Source organism: Schistocerca serialis, chromosome 8 (assembly GCF_023864345.2).
Source record: "Schistocerca serialis cubense isolate TAMUIC-IGC-003099 chromosome 8, iqSchSeri2.2, whole genome shotgun sequence".
Taxonomy (NCBI): Eukaryota; Metazoa; Arthropoda; class Insecta; order Orthoptera; family Acrididae; genus Schistocerca; species Schistocerca serialis.
In genome coordinates, this window is record NC_064645.1 from 445,705,434 (window position 1) to 445,724,793 (window position 19,360).

At 42.2% G+C, this 19,360-nt stretch overlaps 1 protein-coding gene across 1 annotated transcript in view; it reads right to left on the bottom strand.

The window, feature by feature from the left end:
- The window catches only part of LOC126417056 (dipeptidase 1-like), a 644,900-nt gene that overhangs the window by 498,069 nt on the left and 127,471 nt on the right, over nt 1-19,360 (bottom strand). The window contains exon 4 of the mRNA XM_050084949.1: nt 1,475-1,610. Within this exon, the coding sequence (XP_049940906.1) occupies nt 1,475-1,610 (136 nt within the window). The remainder of the gene's footprint in view (nt 1-1,474; nt 1,611-19,360) is intronic.

Here is a 19,360-nt window from a genome sequence, read left to right on the forward strand (position 1 = left end):
CATGTGTTCGGATCCGAAGAATATGGACACCAATCGTGCCCCATGCCAGTGACCTCTGGGTACCTCAGTGCTACAATGCGGTCTCCAAAGTACTCCTCCAGGATATCAAACACTCTCCTGTTTCGATGGGTTCGAGCTCCGTCTTGCATGAACTACATCTTGTCGAAATCAAGGTCACTTTAGATAATGGTGATGAAATCATCTTCCAAAACCTTCACGTACCATTATTCAGTCACCATGCCATCAAAGAATATCGCACCGATTATTCCATGACTGGACATGGCACACTACTTAGTCATCCGTTGAGGGTGAAGAGACTTTTCGATCGCGAAAAACGGCTTCTCGGTCTCCCAAATACGCCAATTTTGGTTATTGATAATCCCATCCAAATATGTGGGCTTCAAACCGTACAGCGAATACTAATTCCCATCATGCCCCGCGGCCAGCCGTGGAGTTTGAACGTCCTAACGCAAACCGTTCAGAAGTTATAACCATTTTATTTTATATGGTTCAATAACTGTCACCCTGTAAGTTACTTATCGCGTCACGTAACCGTAACACCACTAGGGGGCCTTCAGTCATGTGGTAGGCAGTGGTCATAGTGATTTGTTTCTTCGTTGTATACTTACTGTTTTACTGACATCATGTAGCTATCAAACTTAAAATGAGGAAAAGACTTTATAATTATGTAGAAAGCGTGTTCTATTCACGAGTAAAATACTTAGTTTTACGTAAAAGAAATAGAAGTATCCACTAGCTTTTTGGTACTGTCTTCCCTGACCATGAAATGGTCATAGGAATAAGTCTTCCTTTTTTCATTAACAAACTGATAAGAATCTACCAGAACTTCATTGATTCAAAAACAAAAGGTGTAAACGAGCTTCCATTCTAGACTGGTCTTCCACATAGCAATATTTGGATGTTTCTTTTCGTAACTCAAACGAGGCATCAATATCTTGTCTGAAGCCGAAAGCCGAGTAGTATTATAGAATTATAGACTATGAATTAAGGATCTGACAGTTCGAATCATAAATGGTAGTTCGTAAATGTAAAGATATCGGGCTGAAAGCTAAGTGAGCTTCACAAGCTTAATTTACAAGTTGGATCTACATACATCCATTTCTGTTCGTAAGTAAACGCTTTTCACGCTTTCTGCGAATGGTGACATAAAAATTCAAATTCACTGCAGAAAATATAGCTTGCAGCGAAATTAAGTTGCAGTATTTGATTATCATTGTTTTATTTAGAATAAGAGTAATTCAATGAATTCTTGTGAAAAGAAATGTAAAAACGTAAAAGTTTTCTAAAGTATCGTGACTTTCAGCATAAAAGCCTCCACAGAAGTGCGAAAGATCTGACAGTATGACCAAATTTGACAGATTGTGAACAGCATTTGTGAAGCACGTTTCCTCATTATGTCTCGTTTCGGATTTCATGTGACCAGAGTTAGAGCTTTAGTTTTTCCCTTGCTGACCTTTGTCGGAGGCGTCGTCCAGATCTGGCGAGTGGAGGCTGCTGGCGTCCGGAGGCGTCTTCGCCTTGAGGGGAGCTGCGCATGCGCCGTAGCTGGGCCGGCGGGGCGCTGGGGGAACACCGGGCGCGCTCGTCACCTGCAACAAGCGCAACCGTTTCCATGGCAACGTAACTGATGTGATGCGACGTGTTACGAACACATCACTCATACAGACAGTAAATTGTTATGTAACTGCTACATCTGACGACTAAAAAAGGCATAAGACATACTGTCGTTGAAGAAACAGTTCCATTTAACTGATTTTTCCGAGTATCCAAATTTGGCTAATTTTCGTACTTGAGCCGGTGCACCTACTGTTCTGGTGGCAGTGACGACGTTTAAGCTACATATAATGAAAATGTAGCTCAAGAAATACCTTGTGAGACGAATAAGGTAAAAACAAACTTCGGCATAACTGTAAAAGAAACACATACCACGTAACTGGAGCGTTGGAAGTTCGGGTTGTTTGCAGGCAGTGCTGTTGTCTCTGTGGAGGCTACAGTGCTCGAAGACTGCAGGAAAATAAGAAACAGCTGACGAGGATCGGCGACTTGTGCAGTGAGCAGCAGCTTCTAATTCATCTCAGAAGTAAATATCAAATCATACGTTGCTTTTAAGCGAGCAACTATTTCTTTCTCGGATAAAACATTTTGTGAAAAACTGCCGATATACGCCAACTGGAACTTTGACTCGTGAATGCCTTTCCAACTCGGACAGATATGTAACAATCAGTAAAAATGTGCTGTGTTTGAGAGCGCTTTTACTTTTAGGCATTAAATCTACACAGTGTCAGTTACGCGGTATAGCTACTTCGCCAACTCTACAAAGCATATTGAAGCTGGTTCGAGCATAATATGAGAGTGTGATAATGGGTAACAAATATTTTAGATTTTACCAAACGTATCAACGTTGCAAACGACACTGTAGTGGAAAAAGTTAACGAATTCCCCTACTTTGGAATTAACACTACATACACTGTTGGAAGCAAGGATGATAACAGAAGTAAATTAGCATCCGCGATGATAGCTTTCTTCAACAAAACAAATCTACTGGTAATGAGATATTAATGTGAAAATCAGGAATAATTTCCTGGAAGCGAATGTCTGGCGTATAACAGTGAAACAAGATCCACAGGAAGTACAGGTAGCTATTATCACAAGATGGGAGAAAACAGACAGCAACCACCCAACCGAAACTCTGCTGCGCTTGTGTAAGGTAAAGCGCCCAAGTGTCTTATATTGTAGGGTAACCGATGTGTCATTAAGTGCAGTTAATTATAACAAATCGTACCAAGAATGACCTGATTTTGATGCATCTTCAGGGGGCCGCTCTTGAAACGGCATACTTCCATAACATGCAATTTATAATACCAAAACAACAAAATATTATTATTCTTTAACCACCAAATGACATTTTCTGTCTTTTTCTTTTTTGGAACGAATAGTACGAACAACGACTCGTTTTTACGAGATCTACAACGTGCTGCTGCTTTGAAGAAGCGTATGATCATATGATGTAAGTTGTAGTACAAGGGTTCTTAAGAAAGTAAGTTCTGATCGGTCGCGAAATGGAAACCACAGTCAAAACAAGAAACGTTTTATTTGCAACAGTTAGGTACACCTTCCACCTACTTCTCTACATAGTCGGCGCTCCAACCGCGAGTTTTGTCGTAGTGTTGTATCACCTTTCCAATATCATCGTCATAGAAAGCAGCCGCCTGTGCTTTCAGCCAGTTATCTGCACTGGTCTGCAGCTCGTTCTCTATGGAAAAATTTTGTCTTCACTGCCAGCGTTTCTTGTGAGCAGAGATGAGACTCAGGGGGAGCCAATTACGGACTGTATTGTGGGTGATCAGACACTTGTCACAGGAAACGCTGCAGGAGTATCTTCATTGCCCCTGCACAGTGTGACTGAGAATTGCCATAAGAAGGAAATGCACCGCAGTTGTGTTATGTGGGCTGTACTCATTAAGGCGAAGCCTCTCAGCAGGCCCTCCTACTTGGCGGGAAACATCGTTGTTCTAGGCACCTTTACTTTCCCACAGTGCGCTCAGGACTGAAAAGAGCGTCTTGATGCGATCGACGGGCATACTAGAGACACTGCCCAAAACGTCTGTGAAAATCCTCGACGGATTTTCACAGTGTTTTGCATTTCGCCGTCGATCGTTCCTCACTTTCCGATTAGCCCTCGTGTATAGTAAGAATCCCTCACACTCGACCTTCAGCCTAGCACGGTTTGAACAACTGTTTTGAAACAGAAAATTAAAGTCCTACATTATTGACGTCAGTATGTTAAAATTTTGAAACATGATTTCTGTTCGTAAATTAAGACAATTTTGGAGACTGAAAATATGATTTGTAGGAATAATGATGATTATCGCAAAGTAAGAGGGTTGTTTTTTAAGTAAGGGCCGTTTTTGTTTTTAAAAAATCTTTTATTTTCTGATTCTACACACTTTTACCGATTTTTCTACATAGTTGCCTTGTTTATTTAAGCACTTGTCATACCGTAGAACTAAGTTTTTAATTCCCTCTTCAAAGCATTCGGCCGCCTGCTCCGACAGCCAAGAGTTCACGGCCACTTTCACTTCATCGTCGTCATTGAAGCGCTGCCCACCAAGATGGTGTTTCAGGTACCGGAAAAGGTGAAAATCGCTAGGAGCATGGTCGGGGTTGTATGGTGCATGGTCCAAAACTTCCCAGCCAAAAGAATCAATCAAATCCCGAGTCTTTTGAGAGGTGTGAGGCCTAGCGTTATCGTGCAGGAGCAAAACTCCTTTTGTCAGCATGCCGCGCCTTTTGTATTGAATTGCTCTGCGGAGCTTCTTTAGAGTTGCACAGTAGGCATCTGAGTTGACTGTCGTTACTCATGGCATAAAGTCCACTAGCAAAACACCGCGCTGGTCGGAGAACACAGTTGCCATAATCTTGCGCTTTGACAGCGTCTGTTTGGCTTTGACCTTGACGGGTTAGGTTGTGTGTCGCCATGCCATCGATTGTCGCTTGCTTTCGGGAGTGATATGGGATACCCATGTTTCATCTCCAGTGACAATTTGACTCAACATGTCATCCCCTTCTTCCTCAGTGAGGAGTCTGGGTACCCACCGAGAACACAGTTTCTTAAAGTTTAGGTTTTCAGGCACAATTTTGTACAAAACCGATCTTGAAACTTGTGGAAATTCCAAAGAAAGAGCGGAAATTGTGAATCTTCTGTCCTCACGAATCTTTGTTTCGACTGCAACCACCAAATCATCAGTGATCACAGAGGGCCGGCCTGAGCGTTCTTCGTCATGGACGATTTGACGGCCATTTTTAAACTCTCTAACCCATTGACGCACTTTACCTTCACTCATTGCATTCAAGCCATAAACTTCTGTTAACTGACGATGTATTTTTGCAGCTGATAGGCTTCTCGCGGTCAAAAAACGTATCACTGACCGTATCTCACACGCGACGGGCGGTTCAATAATTGTAAACATTTTAAAGTAGCACAGCGATGCGTACACGTCAGCTACAGAGCTGCAACTTGCATCAGTGTGAACGGGAAGGATGCCGGCAAGTGGGGCAGTGGCTTGTTGCGGCGGCCGCGCGAACTACGGGACTATACGCGCGAACGGCCCTTACTTAAAAAACAACCCTGGTATCATCGTGTGGAATCCAGCGTCTCTGTTTGCTCACCAAACCTGGAAAGCAAAGGATACCGTTGCCCAGATGGATGCCGTGTTCCTTAACTTTGACAAGGCATTCGATAAGACTTTGCACTGCCACTTAATGAACAAAATACAAGTATAAAGAATATTACAACAGCTATGTAAAAGGAATGGAGTGTTTCTAGCAGACGGAGAATAATTTTCAGTCGTAATAGATACTTGGTGCGCACCCCAAGGGACTGTTAGAAGATATGTAAATGACCTAGTAAATAGCACTGATAGTCTTTATGTATGATAGTGTTGCACACAGAGAAGTCACAATGAAAAAAAAAAATGTAGCAAAATGTAGGAATAGCCGCTGAGGACAGATGACTGTTCTGGGAATTGAAGCTGCCCCTCAACATGAACAAATGTAACGTATTGCATATAAACAGGCAGAAAGATCACATCCATTAAACATCTTCATAACGAGTGTTTTTAAGTGGAAAGACCATATAAAACTATTCGCTGATGAGACATATGAAAGAATTCCCAGGAAGTATAGCCCACTCACAAAGATGGTACCTTATATAACAGGCGTTAATATATATTTGAATGTTTCCCTACAGTCTGGGGTCCGTATCAGATAGGATAAAGAGAGGACATTCGAAGAACAGCCACTGTTCCTCCGAAACAATCTCCACTTAGCTGATGCTGCCGGCGAATTGGCGAAGTCCGCGTCGTTAGTGCATGATCCTTGAGCGTGCATTCCTATAATTAGTGTCGTCTTGCTGGTCTCTTTGATTGTGAGTACCTTTTGGGAATAATAGGAAAGCTCGATGCCCGTAGAATTAATTCCATTTTGCGTATCTCCATGCAACGACGAATATAAAACAGGTTTCTTTTCATTAACGCAAGACGTAACCCGACGTCATAGTGTTTGTTTGACATCTTAGCCACTGTTTTCACGTTTGAGTTTTACTATTAGATGGCTGCGCGGCAGTTTTCACAGTATATCCGTCCACCGGAAGTTAATTGTACCGTGAATAATTAATCCGCCGTTCATAGCAAACAATCGCAAACAATAGCAAATCAATTACGCGGCAGTCAGCACACCGTACTTGGGTGTTCACAGTTTAAGTGCTTTGCCGGCCGGAGTGGCCGTGCGGTTCTAGGCGCTACAGTCTGGAACCGAGCGACCGCTGCGGTCGCAGGTTCGAATCCTGCCTCGGGCATGGATGTGTGTGATGTCCTTAAGTTAGTTAGGTTTAATTAGTTCTAAGTTCTAGGCGACTGATGACCTCAGAACTTAAGTCGAATAGTGCTCATAGCCATTTGAACCATTTTTTAAGTGCTTGTGTCAACATTCGAGAAGAATAGTCGTTACTGTATTTTCTGTTTGGTTTCACAGTTTGTGGTACGCAGTAAGTATTCCGTACTGCCTACAATCGAAAATGATATATTCACTGCATGCACCGGTGTGCACATCAAAGTTTTAAGCATAATGAGTCAAACTGCGTTTCCGGCTAATGAACAACGGGGCACGTTAAGTTACTAAATTTGAAATCGTGGTTCTCGTCGATATCACAAATGTAGCACTATTCGAACACCGATATTTTTCACCGGTCATGAACACACGCGTGGCACGGAATCACCTTCACTCTCTATGTTCCCCCTGCTCCAGGTTTTTTGTTGGTGACTTCCTCTGTCGATCTGTCGATATAACTTTACACTGTTCGTACATCCCGCTTCACATAAAACTTTCGGAGATACTGATTATATCGATTTACATTTAAACACAAAACCACAATTTATTAATACTCTGTCTGCACAAAATGAAACCAAATAACATATTAACAAATAAGAAAGCGTACAGTATCACAATAAATGAAAATGACTATCGTATTCATAACAGACACATTAAGTAAACAAAAATATAATTTAAAGGAATCATATATATATTTTCAGTTCCGAGTATGATCCACTTCCAGGTGTGTAACGAAATGACGACAATTCCGTATTTATCGGCCGATACCGGGCACATGATCTGCAAATAAAATTTCTCCCCTGTACGGGAATATCATTAATGACCTTGAGTTTTCGCTCTTCCTTCATCAACGACATTGTGCAATTTTCCGCAATCCCAGATACGGACAATATTTCTCTTATTTTCTTCGTAGTTTTTTCTTATCCCACCCCAGAGTTAGGGTATTACTGCAATGAGAAGCTGCTCCACTCATCTCCTCTCTTAGTACCGGTTATTCTTTGATCATTGGAATGTTCTTCTCCGAGAAACTGTGCCCCACTGAGCGTGGCAATTGACACGTCCTCCTCCTCGAAATGTCGGTTTCTCGTTGTGCTTGCTACCGTTTTTTTCTTTATTTTTAAATAGTCTTTATGTAATTAATTTGCTTTGTATGCCTAATCTGTACTCCTTGTTCTCTATGCTTTCCTTGGTCTCTGGGAGGGGGAACGGGACGTTGCGCTCAGACCTCGTGTTGTAACACCTGCCCATTTGGCCCCTGCCCTCCTTTTAGGCGTCGATATTAGACTATCAACCTGCTGGTCCGTGTTCGCATCTTGGTAGAGGATTTTTTTCATTCAATATTTTTGTCGGTGTATCTGATAATCGGAATACTTTTCTTTGCGTTTTTTATGTAAAACATCGGGAGGTGTGATTAATAATCAAAAGAGTACATTAAATTGTACTGAAAGTTATTTTTATCGTGATACACAGCATAAAAATAGAAGCATTTAAGGCGGCTACTCACGTAAAGCGGGAAATCAGGGTTCGAGTCCCGGAGCTGCTCAAACTTTCATTGTTGTCATTCCACTATACAGGTAGATGTGGTTCATATTCGCAAGTGCGAACACATCTTACGTCTCTCATGGCAGTTATAGTCCCCGCAGTTCCTTTTCCTTTGAACATACATGCATGTCAGAAGGAATACTGCGCCGCGCGGGATTAGCCGAGCGGTCTAGGGCGCTGCAGTGACAGATGGTGCGGCTAGTCCCGGCGGCGGTTCGAGTCCTCCCTCGGGCATGGTTGTGTGTGTTTGTCCATAGGATAATTTAGGTTAAGTAGTGTGTAAGTTTATGGACTGATGACCGTAGCAGTTAAGTCCCATACGATTTCACACACATTTGAACATTTATGAAGGAATACTGCATAGTACTTGTTCACAACACAGACACTGCGACCTCATATTTACAGAAACTTAATTGTACCAAGAGCTACATTTAGAAAATAAACTTCTCAGTGAATGATGAAAATAAAGCATGAAATAACTAAAAGAAAATATAGGAAACAATAAAAGAATCTATACCTATTCGTAGTGTTATCATCACACGCTACACATGTATGTATGTATGATAGCGGAACAAACACTGGCAGCAGTTACTTCTGCAAAATATGTGGGAGTATGCGTGCGGAACGATTTGAAGTGGAATGATCATATAAAATTAATTGTTCGTAAGGCGGGTGCCAGGCTGATTCAAATGGCTCTGAGCACTATGGACCTCAACTTCTGAGGTCATCAGTCCCCTAGAACTTAGAACTACTTAAACCTAGCTAACCTAAGGACATCACACACATCCATGCCCGGATTCAGGGTTCGAACCTTCGACCGTAGCGGTCGCGCGATTCCAGACTATAGCGCCTAGAACCTCTCGGCCACCCCGGCCGGCGGTGCCAGGTTGAGATTCATTGGGAGAGTCCTTAGAAAATGTAGTCCATCATCAAAGGAGGTGGCTTACAAAACACTCGCTCGATCTATACATGAGTATTGCTCATCAGTCTGGGATCCGTACCAGGTCAGGTTGACAGTGGAGATAGAGAAGATCCAAAGGAGTGCGGCGCGTTTCGTCACAGGGTTATTTGGCAAGCGTGATAGCGTTACGGAAATGTTTAGCAAACTCAAGTGGCAGCCTCTGCAAGAGAGGCGCTCTGCATCGCGGTGTAGCTTGCTGTCCAGGTTTCGAGAGGGTGCGTTTCTGGATGAGGTATCGAATATATTGTTTCCCCCTACTTATACCTCCCGAGGAGGTCACTTATGAAAAATTAGAGAGATACGAGCGCGCACGGAGGCTTTCCGGCAGTCGTTCTTCCCGTGAAACATATGCGACTGGAACAGGAAAGGGAGGTAATGACAGTGGCACGTAAAGTGCCCTCCGCCACACAACATTGGGTGGCTTGCGGAATATAAATGTAGATGTAGATGTAGATCACATGATGATTTGTGGAGTATAGACGTACTTCTAGATGTAGCCACAAGAAATCTGCTTTTTAAAGACATCGCATTTTCTCAGTATCTTGCAAGCGTAATCTGTCGTCTCCTTTACCTACGACTGGACCTAAGTGAACTTCCCGTTTCATATGCCCAGTTGTGGCTTATTCCAGTTGTGAATCATTGATACATTAGTCATAGAACACTACGTTCCTTCGGTTTGGGATGCGCACAGTCTTACATATCTGAGAATTTGAAATGAGTTGCCAGTCTTTGCACCCCCACAGAAACTTTATCAAGGTCCGACTGAATATTCGCTATTTTCAGAGGAACTTCATTATTCACGATGAGCTAAAGAAACTGGTACATCTAGCTGATACCATGTAGCGCTCCCGCGAGCACGCAAAGTGCCGCAGCACTACGTGGCATGTACTCGAATAATATCTGAAGTAGCGCTGGAGGGAACTGCCACCATGAATCTTGTAGGGCTGTCTATAAATCCGTAGGAGTAGGAGGGGGTGGAGACCTCTTCTGAATGGCACGTTGCGAAGTTCCTCAGATATGCTCAATGATGTTCATGTCTGGGGAGTTTGGTGGCCAGCGGAAGTGTTAAAACTCAGAAGAGTGTTCCTCGAACCACTATGTACCAATTCTGGACATTTGGGGTGTCGCAATGGTCTGCTGGAATTACCCAAGTCCGGCGGAAATCCAAATAGACATGAATGGACGTAGGTGGTCAGACAGGATGCTTACGTACATGTCGCGTGTCACAGTCCTATCTAGACGTATCAGGGGTCCAATATCACTCCAACTGCACACACTCCACACGATTACAGAGCTGCAACAGCTTGAACAGTCTTCCCCTGACATGCAGGGTCCATAGATGCATGCGGTTGTCTCCATACCCATACACGTAAATCAGCTCGATACAATTTTAAACGAGACTCGTCTGACCGGGCAACATGTTTCCAGCCATCAATAGTTCAATGTCAGCGTTGACGGGCCCAGCCGAGGCGTAAAGCTATGTCTCGTGTTGTCATCAAGGGTACACGAGTTGTTCTTCGGCTCCGATACCCCATGTCGATGATGTTCATTGAGTGGTTCGCACGCTGGCACTTGTTGATGGCCCATCAATGAAATCTATAGCAATTTGCGGATTGGCTGCACTTCTGTCAAATTGAACGTTTCTCTTCAGTCGTCGTTGGTCCCGTTCTTGCAGGATCATTTTCTGGCCCAGCGACGTCGGAGATTTGATGTTTTACCGAATTCCTGATATTCACCGTATTTACACTTGTGAAATGGTCGTGCGGGAAAACGCCCACTTCATCGCTATCTCAGAGATGCTGTGTTCCATTGCTCATGCGCCGACTATATACGTCGTTCAAACTCACGTAATTCTTGATAACCTGCCGTTGTAGCAGCAGTAACCGAGCTAACAACTGCGCCAGACACTTGCTGTACGATATAGGCGTTGCCGACCGTAGAGCCGTAGTCTGCCTCCTTTCATATCTCTGTATTTGAATACGCATTCCTATACCAGGTTATTTGGCGCTTCAGTGTAGATAACATCATCACTCTTTTTTTTTTTTTTTTTTGGTCATCAGTCTACTGACTGGTTTGATGCGGCCCGCCACGAATTCGTTTCCTGTGCTACCCCCTTCATCTCAGAGTAGCACTTGCAACCTACGTCCTCAATTATTTGCTTGACGTTTTCCAATCTCTGTCTTCCTCTACAGTTTTTGCCCTCTACAGCTCCCTCTAGTACCATGGAAGTCATTCCCACATGTCTTAGCAGATGTTCTATCATCCAGTCCTTTCTCCTTATCAGTGTGTTCCACATATTCCTTTCCTCTCCGAATCTGCGTAGAACCTCCTCATTCCTTACCTTATCAGTCCACCTAACTTTCAACATTCGTCCATAGCACCACATCTCAAATGCTTCGATTCTCTTCTGTTCCGGTTTCCCACTGTCCATGTTTCACTACCATACGATGATGTACTCCAGACGTACATCCTCAGAAATTTCTTCCTCAAATTAAGGCCGGTATTTGATATTAGCAGACTTCTCTTGGCCAGAAATGCATTTTTGCCATAGCGAGTCTGCTTTTGATGTCCTCCTTGCTCCGCCCGTCATTGGTTGTTTTGCTGCCTAGGTAGCAGAATTCCTTAACTTCATTGACTTCGTGACCATCAATCCTGATGTTAAGTTTCTCGCTGTTCTCATTTCTACTACTTCTCATTACCTTCCTCTTTCTCCGATTTACTCTCAAACCATACTGTGTACTCATTAGACCATTCATTCCGTTCAGCAGATCATTTAATTCTTCTTCACTTTCACACACGATAGCAATGCCATCAGCGAATCGTATCATTGATATCCTTTCACCTTGTATTTTAATTCCATTCCTGAACGTTTTTTTTTTTTATTTCCATCATTGCTTCCTCGATGTACAGATTGAAGAGTAGGGGCGAAAGGCTACAGCTTTGTCTTATACCCTTCTTAATACGAGCACTTCGTTCTTGATGGTCCACTCTTATTATTCCATCTTGGTTGTTGTACATATTGTATATGACCCGTCACTCCCTATAGCTTACCCCTACTTTTTTCAGAATCTCGAACAGCTTGCACCATTTTATATTGTCGAACGCTTTTTCCAGGTCGACAAATCCTATGAAAGTGTCTTGATTTTCCTTTACCCTTGCTTCCATTATTAGCCGTAACGTCAGAATTGCCTCTCTCGTCCCTTTACTTTTCCTAAAGCTAAACTGATCGTCACCTAGCGCATTCTCAATTTTCTTTTCCATTCTTCTGTATATTATTCTTGTAAGCAGCTTCGATGCATGAGCTGTTAAGCTGATTGTGCGGTAATTCTCGCACTTGTCAGCTCTTGCCGTCTTCGGAATTCTGTGGATGATGCTTTTCCGAAAGTCAGATGGTATATCTCCAGACTTATATATTCTACACACCAACGTGAATAATCGTTTTGTTGCCACTTCCCCCAATGAGTTTAGAAATTCTAATGGAATGTTATCTATCCCTTCTGCCTTATTTGACCGTAAGTCCTCCAAAGCTCTTTTAAATTCAGATTCTAATACTGGATCCCCTATCTCTTCTAAATCGACTCCTGTTTCTTCTTCTATCACATCAAACTAATCTTCACCATCATAGAGGCTTTCAATGTATTCTTTCCACCTATCTGCTCTCTCCTCTGCATTTAACAGTGGAATTTCCGTTGCACTCTTAATGTTACCACCGTTTCTTTTAATGTCACCAAAGGTTGTTTTGACTTTCCTGTATGCTGAGTCTGTCCTTCCGGCAATCATATCTTTTTCGATGTCTTCACATTTTTCCTGCAGCCATTTCGTCTTAGCTTCCCTGCACTTCCTATTTATTTCATTCCTCAGCGACTTGTATTTCTGTATTCCTGAGTTTCCCGGAACATGTTCGTACTTCCTCCTTTCATCAATCAACTGAAGTATTTCTTCTGTTACCCACGGTTTCTTCGCAGCTACCTTCTTTGTACCTATGTTTTCCTTCCCAACTTCTGTGATGGCCCTTTTTAGAGATGCCCATTCCTCTTCAACTGTACTGCCTACTGCGTTATTCCTTATTGCTGTATCTATAGCGTTAGAGAACTTCAAACGTATCTCGTCATTCGTTAGTACTTCCGTATCCCACTTCTTTGCGTGTTGATTCTTCCTGACTAATGTCTTGAACTTCAGCCTACTCTTCATCACTACTATATTGTGATCTGAGTCTATATCTGCACCTGGGTACGCCTTATAGTCCAGTATCTGATTTCGGAATCTCTGTCTGACCGTGTTGTAATCTAATTGAAATCTTCCCGTATCTCCCGGCCTTTTCCAAGTATACCTCCTCCTCTTGTGATTCTTGAACAGAGTAATCGCAATTACTAACTGAAACTTGTTGCAGAACTCAATTAGTCTTTCTCCTCTTTCATTCCTTGTCCCAAGCCCATAATCTCCTGTAACCTTTCCTACTACTCCTTCCCCTACAACTGCATTCCAGTCGCCCATGACTATTAGATTTTCGTCCCCCTTTACATACTGCATTACCCTTTCAATATCCTCATACACTTTCTCTATCTATTCATCTTCAGCTTGCGACGTCTGCATGTATACCTGAACTATCATTGTCGGTGTTAGTTGCTGTCGATTCTGATTAGAACAACCTTGTCTCTGAACTGTTCACAGTAACACACCCTCTGCCCTACCTTCCTATTCATAACGAATCCTACACCTGTTATTCCATTTTCTGCTGCTGTTGATATTACCCGATACTGATCTGACCAGAAATCCTTGTCCTCCTTCCACTTCACTTCACTGACCCCTACTATATCTAGATTGAGCCTTTGCATTTCGCTTTTCAGATTTTCTAGTTTCCCTACCACGTTCAAGCTTCTGACATTCCACGCCCCGACTCGTAGAACGTTATCCTTTCGTTGATTATTCAATCTTTTTCTCATGGTAACCTCCCCCTTGGCAGTCCCGTCCCGGAGATCCGAATGGGGGACTATTCCGGAATCTTTTGCCAATGGAGAGATCATCATGACACTTCTTCAATTACAGGCGACATGTCCTGTGGATACACGTTACGTGTCTTTAATGCAGTGGTTTGCATTGCCTTCTGCATCCTCATGTCGTTGATCATTGCTGATTCTTCCGCCTTTAGGGGCAATTTCCCACCCCTAGGACAAGAGAGTGCCCTGAACCTCCATCCGCTCCTCCGCCCTCTTTTACAAGGCCGTTGGCCGAATGAGGCTGACTTCTTATGCCGGAAGTCTTTGGCCGCCAATGCTGATTATTTATCAAAATTTAGGCAGTGGCGGGGGTCGAACCCGGGAACGAAGACGTTTTGATTATGAATCAAAGACGCTACTCCTAGACCACGGGTACTGGATTGGGATTCAAATACCAGATACTCAATTTTACAGTGTACCCAGGGGCAGATATAGGGTCAGATACAATTAAGTGACGATGAAGATTGGACTGAAGTTTAAGAGAATCGTACAGTAGAAACAGTGTAGAAGGATATGGCATGCTGAAGTATTGAGGAATGATGAGACGAGTTTGAAGTGCATGAGCGATGTTGATATGGTAGTACGTAAAATCAGAGTAGACAGTTCATCTGAAGAGGAGTTGACATCTCCAAAATGGGTCAATCACGGATGATAGGCAGTCAGACATAGGTACAAGGAAGGAAACTCCGACGAAACCTTGTGTAACAGGAGAAATGCTCCAATTAATCAACGAGCAGATGAAGTTCGAAAATTTTCAGTCAAAAACAAGAATGTAGCAATATAAATCAACCAATAATTAAATAAACAGTGAGTGCAGGGCTGGCAAGAAGATGTGGATTCGGGAAAATTGTGAAGAATTTTGTTGTTGATAGCACTGTATCCACCACTTTTTCTATCTGTTCCTTCTCCTCTCTCTCTCTCTTTCTTCCCTCTGCCGACTACCACCCGCTCCCTTTCTCTGTCCATCCCCCACTACCGGCGTACTATGTCCATTTTCTCCCGTCCCTCTGTCCATCTCCTCTTGACTCTCTCGCTGATCGTGAGCCTTGTTTATTGTTACTGCAAATTCCATTCTGTAGCAGTATGCGAATCAAAAGCCGATAAACCATCAGTACAACGTTTCTGTTTATTAATAAATTTTCACTATTATATAGGTTATTTACTCATTATATGTGTTGGACAAATACAGCCTACGTTCGTCCGAATATTCATTAGGGCATTGTGTACAATTTGAAGAAATTGATCAAAAAACTACCCAGTTTTTTATAGTAACGTTTCTTCTTTATGTATCATACTTCTTACTACACATATTCAAGGAATTTACACATAAAAACACGCACGTATTCAAACACAACGTTGTGCCAAAATTTCTAAGCAGTCGATAAACAATTTTCGGAGAGTTACAATTTTGTAGAAACAAGTATTTACATAATATTTATTTATATAGATGTAAATGCAGAAAATCATAATCCTCCGAAACTTCTTCATCGACTGCTTTGAAATCTTCATGTAACGCTACATTTGAACACGAAAGTGATTTTATATGCGTATTGGAGCGCCCTGAACTACATATTTAAAGAGGATGCGTTGTTAGCAAAAATCTCATTAGCTTGCTCAAAATCTTAAACCTCTGAACTTCATTGATTCCTTTGAAACTTTGACACAACATTCCGTTCGAGTAAGTGCATTTGTTATATATGGGAGCGCCATATGGTATACATGTGTACACAAACAAGATTAGGGGATTGTAGCAGAAGTAAATCAGGTAATGCTGGGAAAATTATATTAGGAAATGAGACACTTAAAGTAATGGATGAGTTCTGCTATTTGGGCAACAAAATAACTGATGATGGCAGAAGTAGAAAGGATATAAAATGTAGACTGGCAGTGGTAAGAAAGGCATTTCTGAAGAAGAGAAATGTATTAGCATCCGAGGAAGTCTTTTTTGAAAGTGTCTGTATCGAATGTAGCCACGTATGGAAGTGAAAAGGGACAGTAGACAGTTTATACAAGAAGAAAACAGGAGCTTTTGAAATGTGGTGCTATAGAAGAATGTTGATTAGACGGGTAGATCACGTAACTAATGAGGAGGTACTGAACAGAACTTGGGAGACCAGGAATTTGTGTCACAACCCGACCGAAAGAAGGGATCAGTTGACAGGGCACATACAGAGACATTAAGGGATCACCAATTTAGTACTGAAGGGAAGTGTGGGGGTAAAAGTTGTAGAGGAAGACAAGAGATGAATACAGAAAGCAGCTTCAGAAAAATGTGGGATGAAGAGGTTCGCACAGGATAGAGTAGCATGGAGAGCTGCATCAAACCAGCCTTTGGACTGAAGACCACAACAGCTTGTGTGTGTGTGTGTGTGTGTGTGTGTGTGCGTGTGTGTGTGTGTGTGTGTGTGTGTGTGCGGGTGCAAAATGATAATGTAGTACAAATAATAAATATATCTATATACCACTTGGCACTGATGTGAAGATATAAAAACACGCTCATATTTGAATGCAATATTGTACCAAAATTTCAAAATTTTAACAAACTAACGAGATTTTTGGTAGCAAGCTACAATATACGAGACCCTTAGGAGCCAAGGGGTATAAGTGACCAATTTTTAATTTTGGAGGTATGTGTAGATTTCAGTAGTTAAAGCAGACACAAGTCTGCGTGACAAATAGTTACAAGCAACAAGCAGTCTGATGCTGACATCAAGTGGCTAAAAAGAAAGCTGCGAAGATAGTCTCTTTTTTTTTTTTTTGGGAAGTCAAAGGCTGTCTTGAATTGTATCTCTTGATTACAAAGTGTTAGCAAATGATTACGAACATCTCTTTGTTTTCGTCACGGTCTTTAACAGAAGCTATTTCATTTAAAATTGTTATATTGGTTCTTCGTCAGTTATTGTTATTATTTTATTTCCTACACAATTCGTTAATTTTATAGATTTTTAGAACTATAAAAAATAAGTTCACATGTGTGACAAATGTCTGAACTCTGATAGATTTATTTGTGCAGAAAATAATACACCACCTGTTAAAGAGAGCTACTACGGACTTGTCATCAATTCAGTCTTCATGCTGGGTGTCCATACACCTTGTACTGCTGCTTGTGTGACGTTCGACACTTTGTAGATTTTGATAGCTCATGAAGACCAAAAAAACTTCAGACACTGACTCTCGAAAAGGTGTAAGACACAGGCAGCTAGAGAAGCAAAAGACATGGCAAAAGAATGTTTAAAATATGAGAGTTGCCAAATAGCATTATGTTTTGACCTACAGGAGACATTCCCTACACCTGTTCTTTCTTGCAGCTGAGCATATTATGCAAGACAGCTGTGAGCCTACAAATTTTATAAGCACGATTTAGCTTCCGGAGTTGCAACAATGTACAGTTGGCATGAGAGTCAAGCAGCTTGGGCATGCCAAGAAATTGCTCCCTTTCTTTTGCATTATATAAGTAGATTTTCCATGTCAGTTAAACGCATCAAAGCTTTTAGTGAAAAGGCTGGGGGACAAAATAAAAGTAAATACACTGTGGTGTTCTGGCATTACATTGCCCAAAATACACACATTGAAACTGTAGTTCGAAAATGCATGTTCCCATGTCATTCCTGTATGGAGAGCGACCAAGATTTTGGAGTTATTGAGAAGGTTTCCAGAATAAATCCTTGGATTTTTATTACCTGATGAGTAGGCAATCTCAGTTCCATGGCCAACAGGAAATATTAGGTAATCCAGATGACTAACAACGGTTTAATCACACTAGGTGGAGTCAATACGTCCATACGCTCGGCCGGCCGGTGTGGCCGAGCGGTTCTAGGCGCTACAGTCTGGAACTGCGCGACCGTTATGGTCGCAGGTTCGAATCCTGCCTCGGGCATGGATGTGTGTCATGTCCTTAGGTTAGTTAGGTTTAAGTAGTTGTACGTTCTAGGGGACTGATAACCTTCGAGGTTAAGTCCCATAGTGCTCAGAGCCATTTGAACCATACCCTCGATATAATTTAAAACGAGACACGTCCGACCAGGTAACATGTTTGTAGTCATCAACAGTCCAACGTCGGTGTTTACGGGCCAAGGCGAGGCGTAAAGCTCGTCAAGGGTACACGAGCTGACCTTCGGCTCCAAAAGCCCATATGGATGATGTGTAGTTGAATGGTTCGCACGCTGATACTTGTTGATGACGGAGCATTGAAATCTGCAGCAATGTGCGGAAGGGTTGAACTTCTGTCACGTTAAATGATTTTCTTTAGGTGTTGTTGGTCCTGTTCTTGCAAGACCTTTTACCGGCCGAATCGAAGTGGCAGATTTCATGTTTTACCGGATTCCTGCTATTCACAGTACACTTATGAAGTGGTCTTACGGGAAAATCCTCGATTCATCGCAACCTCGAAGATTCTTTGTCCCATCAGTTGTGCGCCGATTATAACACCACATTCAGACTCACTTAAATCCTGATAACCTGCCATTTTATGAGCAGTAACCGATCTAACAACTGCACCAGACACTTGTGTTATATAGGCGTTGCCGATCGCAGCACTGTATTCTGCCTGTTCACATATGTCTGTATTTGAATACACATGCCTATTGCAGTTTCTTTGGCGCTTCAGTATATAAAGAGTACTTAAGGTATGCATGCTCAAATGAGGTATATTTGGGTAAATGTTGTACAATTGTTGTGAATCCAATGTTACGTCGAAAGATTAGCATCGCGAAGAAAGTAGTAAGGAAGTTAAGCACAGTTCTTTATTGTTCAGTTAATCAAATGTCTCTGAGCACTGTGGGACTTAACATCTATGGTCATCAGTCCCGTAAAACTTAGAACTACTTAAACCTAACTAACCTAAGGACATCACACAACACCCAGTCATCACGAGGCAGAGAAAATCCCTGACCCCGCCGGGAATCGAACTTGGGAACACGGGCGCGGGAAGCGAGAACGCTACCGTACGACCACGAGCTGCGGACCTCAGTTAATCCAAAATTTAGAAGTTGTATCCGTCTTACGAACCTTAAGCTAACAAATATAAATTGCATCGCTGTTTCGCTGCCTCTCTGTCTCCTGCTGTCTATCTGTTAAAGCTGGCGACTTTCTTCAGTTCTTAATGCCAGCGGTGATCTTCATCTTTCTGCTGGACCTCACTCTAGCACAGTCATTTTTCATATTTCGCCTTTTTTCGTGCTTTATGTCTTGTCCCACTCCATTTTAGAGCCTTTCTGGTTTTCCAAAACATCCGGAACTCGTTTTATGTCTTCTCGTTCTCTACGATCCTTCTCGTACGTAAGAGTGAACTTCCCATAGCTCTCAGAGCAGTTAGACATTTTCTCTAAAGCCCAAGTTTCACAAACATTTGTTAGTATGTTAGTACAAGAACATGACAAGTTTGAAAAAACCTTTTTAAATTTATTGCCTTACAATATCTAGAAATGGTTGCGTTGCTTTCTTAAATACTTGA